This window comes from Peromyscus californicus, unplaced genomic scaffold, assembly GCF_007827085.1.
Source record: "Peromyscus californicus insignis strain IS unplaced genomic scaffold, ASM782708v3 Scaffold_2__1_contigs__length_46816999, whole genome shotgun sequence".
In the NCBI taxonomy this organism is placed as follows: Eukaryota; Metazoa; Chordata; class Mammalia; order Rodentia; family Cricetidae; genus Peromyscus; species Peromyscus californicus.
Genome location: NW_026294540.1, coordinates 45,304,937 through 45,325,356, shown reverse-complemented (window position 1 = coordinate 45,325,356; position 20,420 = coordinate 45,304,937). Strand labels below are relative to the sequence as shown.

The 20,420-nt window shown below is 49.4% G+C and overlaps 1 protein-coding gene across 2 annotated transcripts; it reads left to right on the top strand.

The window, feature by feature from the left end:
• Window positions 1–9,727: 9,727 nt before the first annotated feature.
• Window positions 9,728–20,202, top strand: Pex11g (peroxisomal biogenesis factor 11 gamma). 2 transcript variants are annotated; one of them, XM_052754637.1, is made up of 5 exons: window positions 9,728–9,845; window positions 12,547–12,735; window positions 14,575–14,753; window positions 18,494–18,556; window positions 19,578–20,202. In XM_052754637.1, the coding sequence occupies exons 1-5, from the start codon at window positions 9,786–9,788 to the stop codon at window positions 19,813–19,815; spliced, it is 729 nt and encodes a 242-aa protein (XP_052610597.1). In that variant the 5' UTR covers window positions 9,728–9,785; the 3' UTR covers window positions 19,816–20,202. The 2 variants fall into 2 exon arrangements, with proteins under 2 accessions (XP_052610597.1, XP_052610598.1); XM_052754638.1 differs by having other exon boundaries at window positions 9,789–9,861.
• Window positions 20,203–20,420: the final 218 nt, after the last annotated feature.

Below are 20,420 nucleotides of genomic sequence, written 5' to 3'. Positions count from 1 at the left end.
ACGTGAGCTGAGCACAAGTACTGGTAGCTACAAATGCCATGTGATCAGCTGCTCAGGCTTCTTCTTCTTCTGCCTTCAGCTTTGAACGGTCAACCTGCTGCTCAGCCAGTTGGGTCTTGGAACAGAGCTGCCTCCTCCATCTTCCTTGTTGCTACTTAGAGACCCTGACTGTCCACCATCATTCCTGGCTTCCAGGCTCACCTCCTCCAGAAAGCCCCTTCCTGCCTTCAGCCCGCTATGTGCTCACATTGAACTCTTTAAAAAGCATACATTAGGTGCTTGATTCTGCAGCACATGAAAATAAATATAAGTAACAGGAAAGAAAAGGACATGTATTGGGCTAGCATTCTGGTACATTGGCAGGATGCTTGCCCAGCATGCATTGGGTTGGAGCCTCAACCCTGCATAAACCAGGTGTGGTGGTACAGGCTTGTCATCCCAGCAATCTGACGGCAGGGGCTGGAGGATTAGAAATTCAAGGTCGTTTTTATCTGCATGGAGAACCTCAAGGTTAGACCGGACTACATAAGGTATTGTCTCAAAAAGAAAACAAAACAAGAGCTGAAGATTGGATCAGTCTATGATACCCAGCACCCTTGTTAACTGGCAGAGACAGGGCGGTTTCCTGAGGCTCACTGGTACCCAGCCTAGCTAAATCAATGAGCTCTGAGCTAGTGAGAGACCTTGTCTTAAGGCAATTTTGAGAATGACACCTAAGATTGTCCTCTAGCCTACACACACACACACACACACACACAATCAGCTGGCTTTGTGTCAGTGATTCCAGAATTTAGAAGGTAGAGTCAGGAGAATGAAAAGTTCAGGCTCAACCTTAAATGTGAGTTTGAGATCAACCTGGGCCAATGAATAAATGAAATAAGGGACTCTGCACCACAGGAGCTGGTAGTGTTCATCTAGCATGCAGGAAGCCCTGGTTCCATTCCCCAGCACAGCACAAACCAGTCATGGTAACACACCTATAATCCAAGGTTAGAAGATGAGAAATTCAGGGTCACCCTTGACTACACAGCAAGTTGGAGGCCAGCCTAGGCTACATGCAGCCCTGTCTCAGGTTAAAGCTTCAGCTCGGTGGTTGTTGAGTGTGTGCCTAGTGAGATCCTTGGTTCAGTCCCTAATACTGAGGGGATCAGGGACAAGAACACAGACCTACTTCACTGGGTTAATGAATCTTGAACTTAGTGCCCGTCTGGTCCCTCAGACTCCCTCTGGTCCTGGTCATCCCAGGGGATGGTCTTCTGGTCCTTTCTAAAGGTTAACCCAAGGTGGTCTAGTCCAGCTCATTGTGACATTGTGACCTCAAGAGTTCCCCCAGGTGATGTTGTCACAAGGTATCCTACTGCCTCTGGGGGCAGCCGGAGGACCTGGGTTTGAATTCTGTCAGAGACTCAGGCAAGCAATTTGAGTTTTCAGAGCCTCAGTTTTGTTGATCTAGGAAACAGAATTGCTGGGGATGTCTTTCTGTATGTTGTGAATGTGTTGCTCTGATTGATGGATAAATAAAATGCTGATTGGCCAGTAGCCAGGCAGAAAGTATAGTATAGGCAGGACAAGCAAAGAGGAGAATTCTGGGAAGTGGAAGGCTGAGTCAGGAGTCGCTGCCAGCCACTGTCGCCATGAGAAGTAAGATGTAAAAGTACTGGTAAGCCACGAGACACATGGCAAGGTATAGATTTATAGAAATGGGTTAATTTAAGATATAAGAACTAGATAGCAAGAAGCCTGCCACGGCCATACAGTTTATAAGTAATATAAGTCTCTGTGTGTTTACTTGGGTCTGAGTGGGACTGGAGAAAACTCCAACTACACAGAATGGATAATAGTGATGAATTTAGAAGAAGCGGTGTGACTGTTGGCTATTATTTTTAAAGTTTTTCTTTTAATCTCTATCTTGACACCGCACACAGGGACTGATGTCCTTCAGTCACTGGCCCCTTCTTGTCATTCTAGGGCTCACAGACTGCCAGAGAACCTTTTTAAAATTTAATTCCCTTTTAAAAAAAAAAACTGTTTGGTTATTTATTTATTTATTTACTTATTTATTGGTTTTTCTTTTTTTTTTCTGGTTTTTCAAGACAAGGTTTCTCTATGTATCCCTTGGCTGTCATGAAACTCACTCTGTAGACCAGGCTGGCCTCAACTCAGAGATCGGTCCACCTCCGCCTCCTGAGTGCTGGAATTAAAGATGTTCACCACCACTGCCTGGCTCTAATTGTTTAAAAATTACATTTTGTGAGGGTTAGCTTTAACTGTCAACTTAATTGACACAACCTAGAATCACTTGTGAAAAGAGTCTCAGTGAGGCACTGTGTAGATCCAGTTGACCTGTGGACATGTCTGTACCGGGTTGTCTTAATTGATGTGGAAAGACTCAGTCCACTGTGGGTGGCAACATTCCCTAGATAGAGGGTCCTGGAATGTATAATACAATGTGGAGAAACTAATGCAAGAAAGTGAGGCCATGCATTTATTTCTCTTTGCTGTCAGCGGCAGATGTGATGGTAGCAGCTGTTTGACGTTCCTACCTTGCATTCATAATGATGGACAGTAACCTGGAACTGTCAACTGAAATACATTCTTTCTCCCCTAAGTTGCTTTTTTTTTTTCAGAGTATTTAAACCACAGAAATATAAATGGAACTAGACACATTTATTCGTATATATTTGGGTGTGTTCCATGGTGGTCTGTGGATATTAGGGAACAATTCTGGGGAGTCAGTTCTCTCCTTCTACCATATGGGTCCTGGGGATTAGGTCATCATGTGGGTCATCAGGCTTGGAGGCAAGTGCCTTTATCCACTGAACTGTTTATTTTTGAGACAGGTCTCATGAAGCCCAGGCTGCTCTCCAACTTGTGGTACAGTCAAGGATGACTTTGGAGTCCTGCTTCCACCTCCTCAGTGCTGGGATGACAGATGTGCACCACCATGTCCACTTTATGTGGTGCTAGGGATGGAACCCAGGGCTTGATGCATGCTAAGCAAACACTACCCACTAAGCTACAGTCCCTGTCCCCCAAGGTACCTTTTAAATGGATGTTTCCTTATTACCCAAACCACCAAATGGTTGCTTGGAAATATACTCTTGGTTAAATGCAGTCTGATGAATTTGACTTGTCAGTGTGTGTGTGTGTGTGTGTATGTGTGTGTGTGTGTGTGTGTGTGTGTGTGTGTGTGTGTGTGTGTGTTGGGGTGTTTTAGAAAGGATGTAGAGGATTTGTTTTGTATGAGAGTTTTCAGGGAGAGAAGGAAGTGGGGCTTTCTTGCTGGGGTTGAAGCTCACCTGGGTTACAGAGCTGCAACACCGACACTTGCCTAGATGTTTTTCTTTCTTCTTTTTTTCATTGCGTGGGTGGAGCTCAGGCTCTCCTGTATTGGTAGGCAACTGCTCTGCTAGTAAACCAGGCAAGGTGGTAAATGCACCTGTAATCCCAGCATTGTAATCTCAGGAGAGTCAGGAGGAGTCACCACAAGTTCGAGACCAGCCTGCTCTACATAGTGACACCTTGTCTTAAAAAAAAAAAAAAGCCACGCAGTGGTGGCACACACCTTTAATCCCAGCACTTGGGAGGCAGAGGCAGGTGGATCTCCACAAGTTCGAGGCCAGCCTGGTTCCAGTGAGTTCCAGGACAGCCAGGGCTACACAGAGAAACCCTGTCTTGAAAAACCAAAAATTATACTTTATTAAAACCTGTTAAAAAGAACACCCCCCCCCCACACACACACAGAGAGAGAGAGAGAGAGAGAGAGAGAGAGAGAGAGAGAGAGAGAGAGAGAGAGAGAGAGGAAACTTTTTTTTTTTGTAAAGCTGAAGGCCAGGCATGTGGTACATCTTTAATCCCAGAATTCAGGAAGCAGAAGGAGGTGGCTCTCTGTGAGTCTGAGACAGTCTTGTCTACATAGAGGATTTCAGGCTAGCCAGAGCTACTTGCTGAGACCCTGTCTAGAAAAGTAAAAGCTGAAGTTATAAGAAACACCAGAGCAATTTGGGTGGTTTTCATCCCACAAAAGCAGTTCCAGCCAATTGTGGCATTTGTCCCCTGGGTTGAGGCCAGCTCTACTCCCAGCCTCCAACCCACCCCAGGGCTTTGGTCCAGCCAGCCAGACACAAACGTTTCCTCCTCGTTCTCCTGTTGCTGGAAATGCAGGCTTGGAGGGCAGATCTCGGGGGTGGGGGTGGGGGGTAGATCTTATCAGTAGGGTGCTTGCCTAGTGTGCATGAATCTATGTGTTACTTGAGTCTCTGAATCGTTTTAAGGAAGAATCACAAAGAAATGAAGCAGGGATGAAGCTGTGATGGGTGGAGGAAATCAGGTACTCTCATAAACTAGGAACAGAGGTGTGGGGTTGGTGAGATGGCTCAGAGGATAAAGGTGCTTGCCACCAAGCCTGGTGACTGAGTTAGACCCCTGGGACTCCTGTGGTGGAGGGAGAGAACCCCCTGAACGTTGTTAGACAGTCACATGCACACCACAGCACCCTCATGCCCACCCACCCACATCCACAATAAATAAATGCAAAAAGAACAGAGGGTGGGGCCCCTCCCATCTGGGCTCAGCTGTGCATGCTGCCTGTGCTTAGAGACACGATAACAGGGTGGCCTTGTCTCATGTGGGCATTCTGTGTTGGGGAGGAGGACATTGGCTGGGGACCAGTGGTGACTGCCAGACTGTGCCTGGCAACTCCAAGGCCAGCTAGGAAGGCCAGGGCAGCCTAAGTATTTTCTCAAAGGTCAATCAAGCCCAATTCTTCACCATCTGGGAGGTGCTGCGAGAGCCAGGCATGGCCTGCAAAATTCAAAGCTGTGTTTCAGGGTGGAGAATGATGGTAGTGGTGGGGGTGGGGGTGCTGCGGAGAGCCTGGCAGCATTCAGGGGGTTCAGAGAAAGCATCATGCAGACACAGGCCATTGGGGAGAGAACATATTCAAGGGATCTTTGTGAACATGGCTGTGCTCACCTGGAATTTGCAGGAGGACAGCTGCAAGTGAGCCCATCCTGGGACATATAGTGAGTTTCAGGCCATCCAGAGCTACAAAGTGAGGAGACCCTGTTGTTGGTTAAGCGGCGATGCCAATGGAGGAGAGTGCTGGATGTATCGGTGACAGAAGAATCACGAACCACGGTTACCTTTCTAGAGTTTTATTGGGAGAGAGAGGGAGAGAGAGAGAGAGAGACCGAGTGGAGGGGGGAGAATCCAGAAGGAGAGAGTGCGGAAAAGAGAGGGCACAGAGGGCACACCCGCTTTTTAGGCTGGGACGCTGTCGCAGGCTGGTGACGTAATTAAGGACATAATCCTTACACCTGTCTCCATTAAGTAAACAACCACAAAAATCCCAGAGTCAGGCGTTGTACACACCTGTCATCCGTGTGTACATCCTCTGCTACACAGCAAGTTCAGCACAGCCTGTCTCAGGGGCTGGGGAGTGGCTCAGTTGGCAGAGGGCTGGCTATGTAAGCATAAGGATACAAGTTCAATCCCCTGGACTTGTATTTAAAAAGCAGGATGTGGTAGAATGCTTATAATTCCAGCACCAGGGAGGCAGAGACATAGGGATCCTTGGGACTCCACAACTAGCTGGCCTAACCTAATGGGTGAGTTCCAGGCCAGTGAGAGACCCTATCTTAAAAATAAAGTAGAAAACATGGCTGTCTGGGCTCTACACGAGTGTGCACACATGTGTATCCCCACCCATCAGCGCTCAACCAAGAAATAGCTAAGGAGGAAAATAAAGGTGCAAGGAATATTCAGAAGGTGTGATGAGGAAGGCTCCGTAAGATGGTGACATTTAGGCAGAGGCCCAAGAATCATGTATGCAAGGTGAGCACAGGCTGTAGAGTGAGACCCTGTTTCAAACATGAAAGTGGGTAAGAAATTTAAGACAATATGAAAAGGCAGAAGCCATCTAAGTATCTAGAGGGAAAACATTCTGGTAGAGGAAACTACCGTGCACAGGCCCCGAGGCAGAAAGATGCGTCATTTGAAGGAACAGGAGGGAAAAGATGTGGTTAGGAGTGGGAGGCGGGGAGGGAGGCAGAAGGGAGAGAGGAATAGAGGTTGAGATGGACAGGAGATGTCTTTCAAATATGAATCAGTTCTGGGAGGTGGGGCGGTGGCGGCGGCGGCGGCGGCGGCGGCGCACGCCTTTGATCCCAACACTCCGGAGGCAGAGCCAGGTGGAGTTCTGTGAGTTCGAGGCCAGCCTGATCTGATCTACAGAGCGAGATCCAGGACAGGCACCAAAACTACACAGAGAAACCCTGTCTCAAAAAACCAAAAAAAAAAAAAAAAAAAAAAAGAAAAAAAAAGAAAAAGAAAGAAAGAAAAAAGAGAATCAATTATTCAGGTAGGAAAACGCAACATGGGGACCACTTTACTTCTGCTAGCCTGGCTGTCAGAATAAAGAAAGTGTTACACACTGGGGAGGCTCCAGTCCCAGAGCACTGTGGATGGAGGTGTGAAAGAGCACAGCTGCTCTGGGAAACAGTGTGGCTATCCCTCAGAAACCTGGAGCCAGTGCGATGTCTCACCAGGGAAAGGTGCCTGGTAAAGACCTGAGTTGAGACCCAGCTGACTCCTGGAAGGTGTATGTGGGGATACATTATGTACCCTAATAAACTCCTCTGGGGATCAGAGGACAGAGCCAGCCACCAAATTAGACACAGAGGTCAGGCAGTGGTGGCACACACCCTTAATCCTGTCACTCCTGAGGCAGAGATCCGTCTGGATCTCTGTGAGTTGAAGGCCACACTGGGAACAGAGCCGGGCGTGGTGGCACATGCCTTTAATCCCAGCACTGGAGATCTCATGTCTTTGCTTGGGAAGGACACACGCCTTTAATCCCAGGAAGTAATATGGCAGGACACAGAAAAGTATATAGGGCATGAGGAAACAGGAACTCACGCTCTTGAGACTGAGGATTTCCCAGAGGTAAGAGTTTGTGGCTGGCTTGTTCTGCTTCTCTGATCTTTCAGCTTTCACTCCAATGTTTGGCTCCAGGTTTTCTATTAATAAGACCTTTTAAGATTCCTGTTACAGTTGTACTTTGACTTCCACACATGTTCAGTGGCATACTTACATGTGTGTGTACATGTGCATGCACATATACATTAAATAAATAAAATGTAAAATCAATTTTTGAAAGTTAAACACAGGGTTTGGAGTGTATAGGAGTATTGCCTACCAAGGGCAAGGTCCTAGGTTCTACCCCTAGCAAGACACACACACACATACACACAACAACAACAACAACAACAATAACCAACCACCCCACCCCCAAAAAAATCAAGAAGAGAAAAGAAATAATCACCATATAAGTCAGTAATTCCATCCCTGGGATTGAAACCAGGGACTTGAACAAATGTATATCCATGAGTGTTCATAACATCTTTGTTCATAAGGGCCAAAAGGTAGACTGAGCCCAAAAGTCCCAATGGGTGACTGGATAAACCCATTGTGGTATGTCTATCAAGTGGAATAGTATTCACCTCCAGAAAAGAGATGGAATTCTGATCCATGTTATCATGGTAGCAAACCTAAGGGAAAAGAAGATTAGTCAAAGAGACATATACATATGGCCACTGTATTAGCTTTCCATTATTGTAACAACATGCAATCAGCTTGTTAGAGGGACAGAGTTATCTTAGTTGATGGTCATAGAGGCTTTAGTCTCCCGGCTTTACTGCTTTGGGCTTATGGGAATCATCACATGAAGGCCAGAGTCTCCATGAATTCCAGGAAGCGAAGGGAGACAGAAACAGGCCTGGATACCAGTATCCCTGTCCAGGGCACATTCCTGATGATCTCACCTGCTTTCACTTACTTCCCCTTTTAAACCAATGTTCTCAACCTGTGGGTCAAGACCCACACAGGGGTCACATATCAGATATTAACATTACAATTCATTAACAGTAGTAAAAAATACAGTTGTGAAATAGCAACAAAAATAGTTTTATGGTTGGGGGTTACCACATGAGGAACTGTATTCAAGGGTCTCAGTTTTAGGAAGGTTGAGAACTGCTGTTATAGAAACAAACAAGGGCTGAAGAGATGTCCCACCAGTTAAGAACATATGCCTCCTACAGAGGACCAGAGTTCAGGTACCAGGCAGCTCACAACTGTCTGTAACTTTAGCTCCAGGGGAGCCAATGCTCCCTTCTGCACTCGTACACAGGGTCCTGTGCTTGCCCAAGTAAACAGTAACAATTGTTGGGGAGAGGAGATTCTGAGTGGCTAGGCTGCCTACCAGTTGAGCTGGAAGCTCCGGCATGCAGCTTTCGTGATCGTCCTCCAGGCTGGGACGGCTTTTCAGGGATGCCTTTGAGTAACCCATGTTTCTGTAGGAAACCTCAACTTCGCCGTGTTAGACTTGGGTGAAATCGTTCTTAGATCTTTTCTGTGTCTTCCCTCTTCCAGCTGAGCTCTACCCCCAACCTCCTACTCAGTAAGCCTTACTAACCAGCCTTTACCTGTCCTTTATCCACCTACTCCTAACTCATCACCCTGAGAGACTCTCCTTTGTCACTTTAAGAAGACTGTTCTGGGGGCTGGGCATGTGCTTGGCAAGCTTGAAGCCCTGGTTCCACCCCCAGCACTGCACAAACAGGACTTGGTGGAGCCCTTACCTGTCATCCCAACACTTTGGAGGGGGAGGCAAGAGGATCAGGAATCCAAGGCCAGTTTTGGCTACAAATTTGGCCAGCCTGGATTGCATAAGATCCTGTCTGGTAACAAACACTTAAAATACCGGTGTAGTCCCCTCCACTCTACCCTGCACCTTCCCCCCAAAAACCCAGCTTGTTAAATTGAATCCTCCGGTGCCATCTCCAGGTAGATATGGATCTAATGCCTTTAAGTGATCAACCTTTGTCCTTCCTGGAAAAGAGAGATCTTTGTATAATTTGTTGTTGTTCACACACACACACACACACCCCACGTGAAAAGGTGTAATTGGGAGGTCAGAAGACAGCTTGCCGTAGGTCTTTTCTTTCTGCTTTTTGTTAGCTTTTTTTTTTTTTTTTTTTTTTTTTTTTGTGAGACAGGGTCTCTCTATGCAGTCCTGGCTATCCTGGAGCTCCCTAAGTAGATCTGGCTGGCCTAGAACTCAGAGATCCTCTGCCTCCTGACTGCTGGGATTAAAGGCGTGGGTCACCATGCCCAGCTCATTTTCTTCTAATAACGTCTAGGGATGCCTTGCAGCCTTGTGTCAAATGCCTGTCATTCGGGAGACAGAGTCAGCAATTTAAGGCCAGCCTGAGTACATGGTGAATCCGAGGATAGCTCCCGAGCTACAGGACAAACAACCAAACAACCTGATCCTCCTCAAAGAAAATGAAAATCAAGATGCCTTGTTCTGAGAGTACACCAGTCACACAAGCTCACTACAGACAAGCCGATAAAGCAGGCCACAAGTGCAGCCCGCTTTTAAGGAGAAATCCCTTTCGGGTGGGTCTGACACATGCTTTTGCTTGGATTTTTTTTTTTTTTTTTTAACGTGGACAATGATTAATTTTGAAACATTTTGCTTGTGGAGCAGCCTGAGCAGCCGTGGAGCGGATTGCAACAGGCTCAGTCTGGGTGAAGGTCATTCTGCGTGCCTGGGCCAGGAAGTACACACGTACCAGCAACACTTTTGCACACTGGGTTCAGGTTTGCACGCTGACAAGGCGCCAGTACTGGGACAAAGGGCAGCTGCTGCGCCTGCGCCAGCCTTCAGCCCTTTCCGGAAGGAGTTTCGACCCCGCCCCTGGTGGCGTCATGATCGAGTTGCCATGGCGCTGCTGAACAGTCTGGCTTCCTCGCTGGAGTCCTACAGGGGCCGGGACCGCCTGGTGAGAGGAGGCTTGGGTCCGTGCTGGGCCGGAGTGACCTGGAGTTTGGTCAGAGCTCAGAGACAGGGAAACTGAGGGCAGAGAGGAGTTCCTAAAGGGACCGGTGTCGGTACAACACACCCCAAGACCAAGTTCTCAGCACAAAGATTTCTTTACCCCAGGAGGACAAAGGGCAGGGAAAGAGAGACAAAGACAGGAGACAGAGGAGGAGGGAGAGGGGGAGGGAACAGGGAGAGGGGGGAAGGAGTATTTGTCCTGCCGGGACAGAGGACTGCCTCTGGATAGAGAGGAGACAGATGTGGCCCATAGGCAAATGGCAGTTTATAAGGGTTAAAGGAAAACCCCCTTGTTAGGATGAGGTGCTTGATTTTAATTGGACATGCTAATTAGGGCAGCTGAAGGGGGCTTTTGATTGCTGGACTTCAATACTCTGATAGCTGGACCTTGGTAGTCAGCCTCAGGAGGAGGAAGTGGCCAAATAAGGGACTAGACCTTGGGGGCTAGCTTTAGGAATGTAATCTAATGCTTTTTAGCTTGCTAGCTAGTGCCTTGGTCCTCGTCCAGATCAATCACAAACACTCATCTAGTGTTGGACATTTGAGGTCAAACCTGCCAATCCAGCCCTGCTCAATCAAATAATGACCAAGATCTCACCAAGTCACCAGTGTTCTTGGATTGGAGGAGCAACCTCAAATAGGGGTAGCGCGTTACATGGCTTCCCCTGTAGCTGAACATTCATGTTATGACAGAATCCCCTCCAGTTGGGCACTTGGTTTATTTCAGCCAAACGTGGCCAGACTTCAGGACCTAGCCATGACGACTCCGCATCAAATCCACTGTAGCTGGTCACTTAGATTGTTTCTTGGATGGACAGCCATACCAATCAGATCCCTGTATTTGGACATTTAGTATCTGCCTAGCCACTATATATGTCTTGAGTTGCCACAGACACCTCACATGGGGATTTTGGATGTTCCAAAGCGGGTGCTGCATCTGAAATATTTTGGTAACAGTAAAATTCCATCTACTTGAGCATTTTGGTTGGTCCACTTAGGCTTCTGAGGTTAGGCATAGTTTTCCTGACCAGTTCCTTATAGGCAGACATTAGTGGTGGCTCCACGATTACATTCAACCCCTTTCTCTCCTAAGTTGGACATCTAAATTACAGTGTTCCCCATTACAGCCAAGCTGAAAAGGAGTTATAATCAATAGGAGCAAGGCCTTGCTGGGGCTCAGTACGTAACCCAGGCTGGTGTCTTACATGATATCCTCCTACCTCAGCCTCCCAAGTTGCTGGGATGACAAGTGTGTATCACCACACACAGCTTGAAAGCAATGATTTCTGACAAGCAAATGAAATAATGAAAGAGCTGAGTCTGTAGCCCAGTGCTTTCCTAACATAGACAAAGCCTTGAGGCCCATCCTCAGCACCGAATAAACCAGATATGTTGGCACAAGCCTGTGATCTCGGCCCTCATAGAGGGAAGATCAGGAGTTCAAGGCCAGCTTGGGCTACATGATACCATCTCAAACACAAAAGAAACAAAGATACAAGGGTGTGAGCCTGCTGAATCTCCGTGATTGAGGTCTCTTATTGAATGCCTTCCTTCTCTCTAAAGTGTTTGAAGCAAATTACTATTTTGTCGCTTAGACTGTTCCTTCAGTCCAGCTAAGGCTTTGGCTAGGCCAGGAATAGAAGTTTTCTCTCAGCCTCGTGCCCTGCCTGTGGGCAAAAGAGAACCCAGGAGACAGAAATAGTTGTGCTTTCTTTGTCCCTGCCATTTCGACCTCTGGCGACACAAGCCAGCAGTCCTGTGGACCTCTCCATGGCAGGTCTTCTTTCTTCCCTTTCCTCCCTCCTCTCTCCTCTCTTTGTTGAAGCAGGGTCTTATGTAGCCCCGGCTGGCCTTGAACTTTCTTGTCTTCCTGCCTCAGCTCCCCTGGCACTGGGATGACAGGTGTGCCTCACCACACCTGGCTATGTGGCACTTTTTGGATTTTGATGTCACGCTCTCCTCTAAAAGAACCTCTTGAGAGCCTGGGACGTTGGTAGAGTGCTTGCGTAGCATGCAGGAGGCCTTGGGTTCACCCCCAGCACCGTGTATTCCAAACATGTTGCACAGCTCTCATTCCAGCACGTGGGAGGTAGAAGCAGAGGGTTAGCAATTCTAATCATGACCATGGACAGTGGTTAGCCTAGGCTACAGGAGACCTTGTCTCAAATCGACAACAACTACCATAAAGTTATATCTTTAAAGGAAAGAAAGAAACTTTCAGTTTGTAGCCAGGTAAAGTGCTTCATGCCTGTTATTACAGCACTGGAATGCTGAGGCAGGGGGATGACAGTGACTTGCTATGTGGTGAGTGAGGTGAGAGTGAGAGCCAGCCTCAGCAACCAAAAGAAGGGAACAAAAGACACAAACAAAACCTTTCAGTTTGGGTCGGAAGTTTGCTGACTCTTAGAACTTTTTGGTTTTTTTGAGACAGGATCTCACTCAATAGCCCAGGCTGGCCTTGAACTTATGGGTGATCCTCCTGCCTCAGTCTCTCAAGTTCTGAGAAGTATAGGCCTGTGCCACCATGCCTGGCAACTCTTAGAACCCTTTCCAGGTTCCATCCTGAGGGCCCATGGCTGGGTGTGGTGGGGATTGCAGCTCAGCGAGTGAAAGAGACTGTGGTAACTGCTTCTGCTCTCCCACAGATCCGGACACTGGGTTACTGCTGCCAGCTCGTCGGTGGGGTCCTAGTGGAACAATGTCCCAGCAGGTCTGACGTGGGAAGGCGCTTGCTGGTGGTGTCAGCCCAGCTCAGCCATTGCAGGACTGTCTTGCGACTCTTTGATGACCCGGCCATGTTTGTCTACACTAAACAGTATGGCCTGGGGACAGAGGTAACAGGGTTGATGGGGCTGTGGGGAGAGGGGGTAGACCTTCCCGAGGAACTAGGAGCAATGGCCTCAGTGCGTATTTTAAGGGCTTCTTATTGGGTGATCTTATTATTGGCCATGGAACTGGGGCCTTGTACATGTTCCTTAAGCACTTTACTGCTAAGCCCCCACACTGCCTCTCAGTGGGGGAATCTAGGCAGGGGCTCTGCTGCTGAGCCACACCCCAAACTTGATCACCAGAGTTTAGGTCCCTGGAACGTACAGTGGACAGAGAAAACCCACTCCTAAAAGTTGTCCTTTGGCCTCCTCCTGCATGCCCACACTCACATCACACACACACACACACACTTTTTAAAAGCCTCTGAACCATGGGTGGGGGCTTCCAGTAGTAATCACCCTAGCACTTGAGAGGCAGAGGCAGGTGGATGTGAGGTTGAGATCTGGGCTGGGGAGATGGTCAGTCAGTCTGTGAAATGCCTGTTGTGCAACCAGAGAACCTCAGTGTGAGTCTCCAAACCCCTGTAAACTAAGTGTGGTGGCTCATGCTTGTGATTCCAGTGCTGTAGAGGCATACAGGAGGGGCCTTAGGATGCACTGGCCAGTCAGCCTCGCCTGTTTAGTAAGCTTCAGGACGTGAGAGACACAGTCTCAAAAAACAGTGCAGGCTGTGGAGATGGCTCAGCAGCTTAAAGTGCTTGTGAGGGCCTGAGTTCAAATCTCTAGAACCCACAGAATGTGCCAGTCTATGATCCTAGCATTTCTTCAGGGAGGTGGGAAGTGGAGACTTGAGACTCCCCAGAAGGACAGTTAGCTTGGTGAGCGGAATCAGAAAGCAAGAGACTCTGCCTCAGTCAAAATATAAGGCACGGAAGGAATGAGGTTGTCTTCCAGCGCCACACAAGTGCTGTGGCAAGCATGCACCCGTACTCATGTACAAGAATGCACACACACCCCTCATATACACACCAAGAATTACAAAACAAAAACAAAAAATGGGTTGGAAATGGACTGGCAGTTAAAAGCAGAGTTTGATGCCCAGCTCCCACATTAGAGAGCTCACAACTGTCTGTAACTCCATCTCTAGAGAATCCCATATTCTCTTCTGGCCTCCAAAGGCACTTATACTCAAGTGCATAACACACACACACACACACACACACACACACACACACACACACACACACACACACACACACCACACCACACCATATACACAGAGTTTAAGATCATTCTCAGCTATATAGGGATTTTGAGACCACCTGGGATATATGAGATCCCATTTTTAAAACAAAATTCTTAGGCCAGACAGATGGCTCAGTGGTTAAGAGTGCTTGTTGTTTAATTATGAGGTGGAGGTAGGGTTCCCAGCATCCATGTACGGCAGCTCATAAATGCCTCTTTCTCCAGCTTCAAGGGGTCCTATGCTGTTCTGGCCTTGGAGGTCCTGCATACACATGGCTGTGTTTGTACATGCACGTGCACACGCACACACACACACACACACACACCAAATAAATAAATAAAAATGAAATAACAGCAACAACAAACCTTTGGTGTCTATCCCAGTTGGTGCAGGGCTTGGGGTTTTGACAGCTCTCCAGATAATTCTATTGCCTGAGTTCAGACCTGTGTCTCAGCTGTCCAATGAGCATGAGCAGAGGAAGGCAGGCCTGCATGGGCCCCCGAGCTCTCTTCTTGTACAGCTGTTAGAGGTGGGCTGTCCTGCCCAGACACCAGGGCACAGACTGTGGTCATGGGAACGTCTTGTGGCCCAGAATGGCACTAAGTCAGGCAGTGAGCAGGTCTAACTTTCAGGCCTATCCCCACCACTTGGTTTCACAGGAGGAGGACATCTTCATCCGATGGCTGTCTGTCCTGAGTAACATGGCTGACCAGCTGTACTACCCTTGTGAGCATGTCGCCTGGGCTGCCGATGCCAAGGTCCTCCAGGTGGACTCTGCTCGGTGGTGGACACTGAGCACAGCCCTCTGGATTCTCTCTCTACTCCTTGGAGTTGTCAGGTATGTGACATCTGCCAGAGGGGACACCAGAAGTCCCCAAGAGGTGTTAACCTCAGCAAAGCTGTAGGGGTGCCAACCCTTACATGTTTCGTTAGGAGGCTCGAAGGAGGGGGCCAGTCTTCACATATTGGAGTTTCCTTCCTTAATGTTTTTTTTTTTTTTAAAGTTTTTCTGTGTATGGGTTTTGCCTGCACACATGTCTGTGCGCCCTGTGTGTGCAGTGCCCACAGAAGCTAAGAGAGGATGGCGGATCCACTGAAACTGGAGTTACAGACAGCTGTGAGCTGCTGTGTGGGTGCTGGGAACCAATCCAGGTCCTTTGTAAGAGCAGCCAGTGTCTCAGCTACCGAGCAGTGTCTGCACCCCCCCCCCCCCCACACACACACACTGCTGTTTGACCCTCTGTGTTTGTTTCTGGTGAGGTAACTGCTCTAACAGTTGGACACAAATGTACTGTTTAAAACAACACAGATCTGTTACAGCGCTGGAGGTCAGAAACCTGAAATCAATTTCATAGGGTAAAGTCCAGGCGGGTCAAGGCTGGTCCCTCCCTGGAGGCTCCATAGCCTTTTTCCAGTTCTAGAGGGCCCATCCCTTTGCTTGTGGCCCCTTCCTCCTTCAGATCGAGCACCACAGAGTCTTAGAATCTCTCTGCTTTCTGACAGCCCCACCTCCCACCCCTTCTCTCCTTCTCTCTCTCTTTCCCTCTCTCTTAAAAGATGTATTTATTGTTGAAAAGCTTTTAAAGAAAGGTTTTATTTTCAATTATGTTCATGGCTTCATGCATATGAGCGTAGTGCCTGTGCCAGAAGGAGGGTGTTGGAGTCTCTGGGGCTGGAGTGACCTGCAGTGAGCTGCCCAACGTGAGTGCTGGGAATGGAATCCACCCTCTGTTAAGAGCAGAAACACTTGCTCCTGACCCACCAAGTCCCTTCTCCAGTCTCATAAAAATGGGTTTGCTAATTGATTGTGTGTGAATGTAGTAGGTGTATGTGCCTGGCGGAGGCCAGATGGAGACACAGAGTGTCCTCTGTCACTCTTTTTGGCCGTTTCCTTTGAGGGGGTGTCTTGGCCTGAACCCAGAGCTTGTGTTTTGGCTACTTCGGCAGCCAGCGAGCCTCAATGCCCCCCCCCCCCCCCCCCCCCCCCCCCCCCCGCCTCCCCCCCGTCTCTGCTCTCCCGTCCCCAGTACTGGGGTTACATGTCCTGCTTGCCATGTGGGCGCTGGGATCTGAACTAAAGTCCCAATGGTTGTAAGCAAGTATTCTTAACCACGGGGCCATTTCCCATGCGCCTCTCTGCTTTTCTTTTTAATTATTTTTTATTTCTCTTTGCTTTTATGCCTGTATGTGTGAGTGTGTGGAGGCCAGAAGTCAACCTCAGATGGCATTACTCAGTCATTCCCCTTTATTTTACATTTTTTTATTTAATTAAATTTCTTTAAATTATTTGTGTGTGGGGACATGTGTGCACTGTAGTGCACATGTGGAGTTCAGAGGACAACTTACAGAAGTTAGTTCTTTCCCTGAACCATCTGGGTTCTGGGGATTGAACTCAGGTCCTTAGGTTTGGTGGCAAGCACCTCTGCCTGCTGAGCCGTCTTGCTGGCCCTCCATCTTTTTTTCTTCTTTCTGTTCTTACTGGCCTGGGCCTTACTAACTCAGCTACGCTGGTTGTCCAGTGAGCACCAGGTCCCCTCCGCACTGATTGGTGAAGGGTTCTCTCTCCAGCCCTCTTTTTACTCACTTTTTTCTTTGTATTTATTGACTTCATTTACTTGTGTGTGTGCACATGCGCACATGTATGGAGGTCAGAGGACAACTTGGGCAGTTATTTCCTTTACCCAGGGAATATTGGGATCCAACTTAGGGAACAGGCCTGGCTGCAAGGGCCTTTACCCGCCAAGCCGTCTTGACAGCTCTTCCTTTTACTTTTTGAGACAGGGTTTCCTCTGTGTAGGCCTGGCTGTCCTGAAACTCGCTCTGTAGACAAGGCTGGCCTTGAACTCACAGAGATCTCCCTGCCTCTGCCTCCCAGGCATGTGCCACTACCACCCAGCTTCATTTAACTTTTTGAGATAGAACCTCATTAAGTATCCCAGGCAGGCCTTGAATTTGGATCCTCCTGCTTCAACCTCCCAAGAAGCTGTGATGATATGCCCGTGCCACCATGCCTGGCTCTGATAATCCCTTCCCAGCCTTTGGATGTGTGTTCCTCTGACATGCTTGGGCAATATCCAGATGTCCTTTCATGACTATGGTTTCTTGCTGACGTCCGCTGACCTCTGAGGTCCCACCAAGCTTGCTGTCTCCATCCCCATGCACACTGTTGGCTGTCTCCGAGCACTGGGCAGGTCCACAGCACGGTCCATTCTGGTGGGATGTAGGTTAAGTCATAAGTCCCTCCTGGGCTTAGAATGTGGTTCAGTTGGTAAAGTGCTTGTCTAGCATGCACAAGGCCCTGTTTTCCACCCTCAACACTGTATAAACTAGACGTGGTGGCACACGCATGTCATCCCAGAACTCAGGAGGTAGAGGCAAGAGGATCAGGAGTTCAAGGTCATCCTACACTAAGTTCAAGGCCAGCTTGTGCTACAGGAGAACCTGTTCTAACTTCATTCTGTTGCTGTGGCAAATCACTCTGACTAAAACCAGCTCGGGGAGGAAAGGGTTTATATGGCTTATACTTCCAGGTCACAGTCCATCGTTGAGGGAAGTCAGAGCAGGAACTGAAGGCAGAGAGCCATGGAGGGGCTGCTTGCTGGCTCACTCACAGGTGCCATGACCTGCAGAGTTTGGATCTGGAACCCTGACCAGGGAGGCCAAGGGAGTGAAGAAAGGACAGTGACACTAAAGAATGGACAGAAAAGCTGGGACTCTGGTCTACATAGTGAGTTTCAGGGAAGCCAGGTTTACATAGTTAGATCCTGTCTCAAAAACAAAATCATCCAGCCACTACCACCACCAAAAGAGTAAAGAAAGAGAAAAGCCAGGCTGAGGTCGGGCAGGATGTGCGCACTTTCGTGGAGTGGAGGCGTCTGCCACTGCATGTACTGCTGGCTGCACCCAGGAACCTCAGTTTACTACGTGTGGTACAGGGGGAGGGGGAGAGGGCGGGGGTCAGATGGTCTCAGAAGGAACTGTCTGTAGGCAGCAGCCTCAGACTAAACATCTGCGAGGCGGCGGCTGCGGTAGCTAGTTACTGTACACACTGGCCAATCATCACACTCGGATCCTCTAGGAAACCTTTGCCATCCCTCTGGCCTCTCCCCCCGGGAGGCTTTGCCACTCACGCGGGGCTAAGGCATTGCAGTCTTTGACATGGCCGTGCCGAGTCAACAATACCTAGGACTCCTGTCACTCAGGGCTTCCTCCATTCTCTAGTTAATAACGTGACCCTGATATGCCCACAGGCTAATCTGACCCTCAGTCAAGGCTTTCCTCTCAGGTGACTCCAGGCTAACTCAGTTTGACAATTAAAGCTGACTAGGACAGAACGCCAGACTTCACCCCTAAAAGCGACAAGTCTCTCTCCCAAGGCACAGTGAGCCTGTAGCTCTGTGCAGGAGGCTGCAAGCAGGACCACTGCTGGCCAAGTATGGAGGGTGGCTGGTCTCAGTTCCCTAGGTTGAAGGCAGTGGAGGCTCTTGCTGCCTTAGCTGCTGTGGAGAGCTGACCCCCTCCTCCCCCAGCTTGCCATGCTGCTCTGGCAGGGCATCCCTATGGTCTTCTGTGTTGCAGGTCCCTGTGGACAGCACTGAAGCTAAGACAGAAGCTGTGGAGCCTCACAGGCACCTTCACCAGGTACCCATCCTAACTTTCTCCTGCAAGGTGCACAGAGTGCACTTCTCTCAGCCATGCCCCTGCTGACCTTTGCAGGGCTAATGTGGGAACCCTTTCCCTGGAAAGTTGAAAATGGATGTCTGCCATGCTTCCTGGGACATCAGTAACAAACTAAAGTATGGTTTGGTCAAATTCCAACTTGTGGAACCAAACAGCGGGAGTGTGGGTGACCCCCAAACAGCTGTATCATGGGGAAGTCTTACCCCAGCATGGATGACAACTTCCTCATGGCTGCATAGCACCTCCTGCAATTAGGGCAGAACTGCAAACAGCAGAGCTGGGAGGTCAGAAGGAAGCAACTAGAATGTCAGCTGAAGGTCCAGTGACCCCCCCCCCCCTCCCCACCTCTCCATATACGAGGAAAGGCCATGGTCAACAACCCCGTTGGCTGAAAGGTTCAGGAATAGATCACTACAAAAGGGTGGGTGTAAACGGTGTGTGTGTGTGTGTGTGTGTGTGTGGTAGCGCACGCCTTTAATGCAGGAGGATTTCTGTGAGTTTGAAGTCAACCTGGTCTACAGAGCAAGTGTCAGGACAGCCAGGGCTACACAGAGGAACCCTGTCTCGAACAACACCCCCCCCCCCCCCCCCCCCCCCCGCAAAAAAAAGTGTGTATTTGTGTGGTTCAGGGGATAAATCACTACAAAAGGGTGGTGTGTGTGTGTGTGTGTGTGTGTGTGTGTGTGTGTGTGTGTGTGTGTGTGTATGTGTTCAAAGAGCATTGCTTTAGTCTCTGGGAGGGAAGTAGTACCTTTCCCAGGTAGGGAAACAGGCTTGTTAGAAGGAGGACTACAGGCTGAGCCTTCATGGCTGCATCCCATGGCAGGGTGGGTGATGAGGACAATGCCCACAGCCCTACACGTGCCCAGGGATCCCGGAAAGAAGGTGTGGAATTGAGGTTGTGGGCCACTCTGTGCCTGCTCCTTTCTGGGGCCATGGGAGGGCAGGCGATGAGTGGCTCCCTCCTCTTTCTCTCCCACAGCCAGCTGCCCCGGAGCAAGCGGAGGGCCATGGAGGCAAGGATGTGGTCAGAGGTTTTAACTCTACTCAGCAACCTGGCTGACCTGGCAAACGCTGTGCACTGGCTGCCCCGAGGCGTCCTGTGGGCCGGTCGCTTCCCTCCGTGGCTGGTGGGCCTCATGGGCACCATCTCCTCCCTCCTCAGCATGTATCAGGCCGCCAGGGCTGGCGGCACAGCGGAGGCAGACAGCTCTGGATGAGGCCCTGGAGTGGCAGGTGGAGGACACTGGGGGGCTCCACAGAGGGCTCAGATTCCCAGAGTGGGAACCACCGGCCAGGGTTGCTTCCATGATTGTGTACTCCAGTAGCTGTCTCCTGGGTGGGGTGGGAAAAAGGCTGGTAGATCTCAGGTCCTAGCTAGGGCTTCAGGGGAAGCTGCTTCTCTGGGGAGTGGGAGGCACATGAGGAGGACCCCAGGACTCCCAGAGCCAAGGCCAGGCTCTTGAAGTCCTGGGAGGCCTCTGCTAGAACCTCCCACTTGCTGGCTTACCTGAAGGTGAATGGGAAAGACATGCCATGCCTGGGGTCGGGCTTTGGGGAGCTGGAATACTGCAGTGCCTATTAAACATCTTGGTATGGTGCCAGTCTGTATGTGAGGTGATTAGAGCAGTCATGCTGGCCGTCCCTCCTCTAGGCCTAAGTCACACGGTTTGCTTACACAGGTGCCGGGACATTAAGTGAGGAATGGCTCATCTCTATTCCACCCCTCAGGACTCCCTCAGCCCACTGGCCTCTCAGGATCTGACTGACCTCTGCTCACTGCGCCCAGGCCGGGGAGGGGATCTGTGTGTCGCTGCCTTCAGGA

What these genes read in the sequence shown, in the direction of transcription:
- Pex11g (XM_052754637.1), top strand. Translation starts at nt 9,786, where the DNA reads ATGGCGCTGCTGAACAGTCTGGCTTCCTCGCTGGAGTCCTACAGGGGC. An exon ending in ACAGGGGCCGGGACCGCCTG is followed by an intron (nt 9,846 to 12,546) that starts GTGAGAGGAGGC and finishes GCTCTCCCACAG; the next exon opens with ATCCGGACACTGGGTTACTG. An exon ending in CTCACAGGCACCTTCACCAG is followed by an intron (nt 18,557 to 19,577) that starts GTACCCATCCTA and finishes TCTCTCCCACAG; the next exon opens with CCAGCTGCCCCGGAGCAAGC.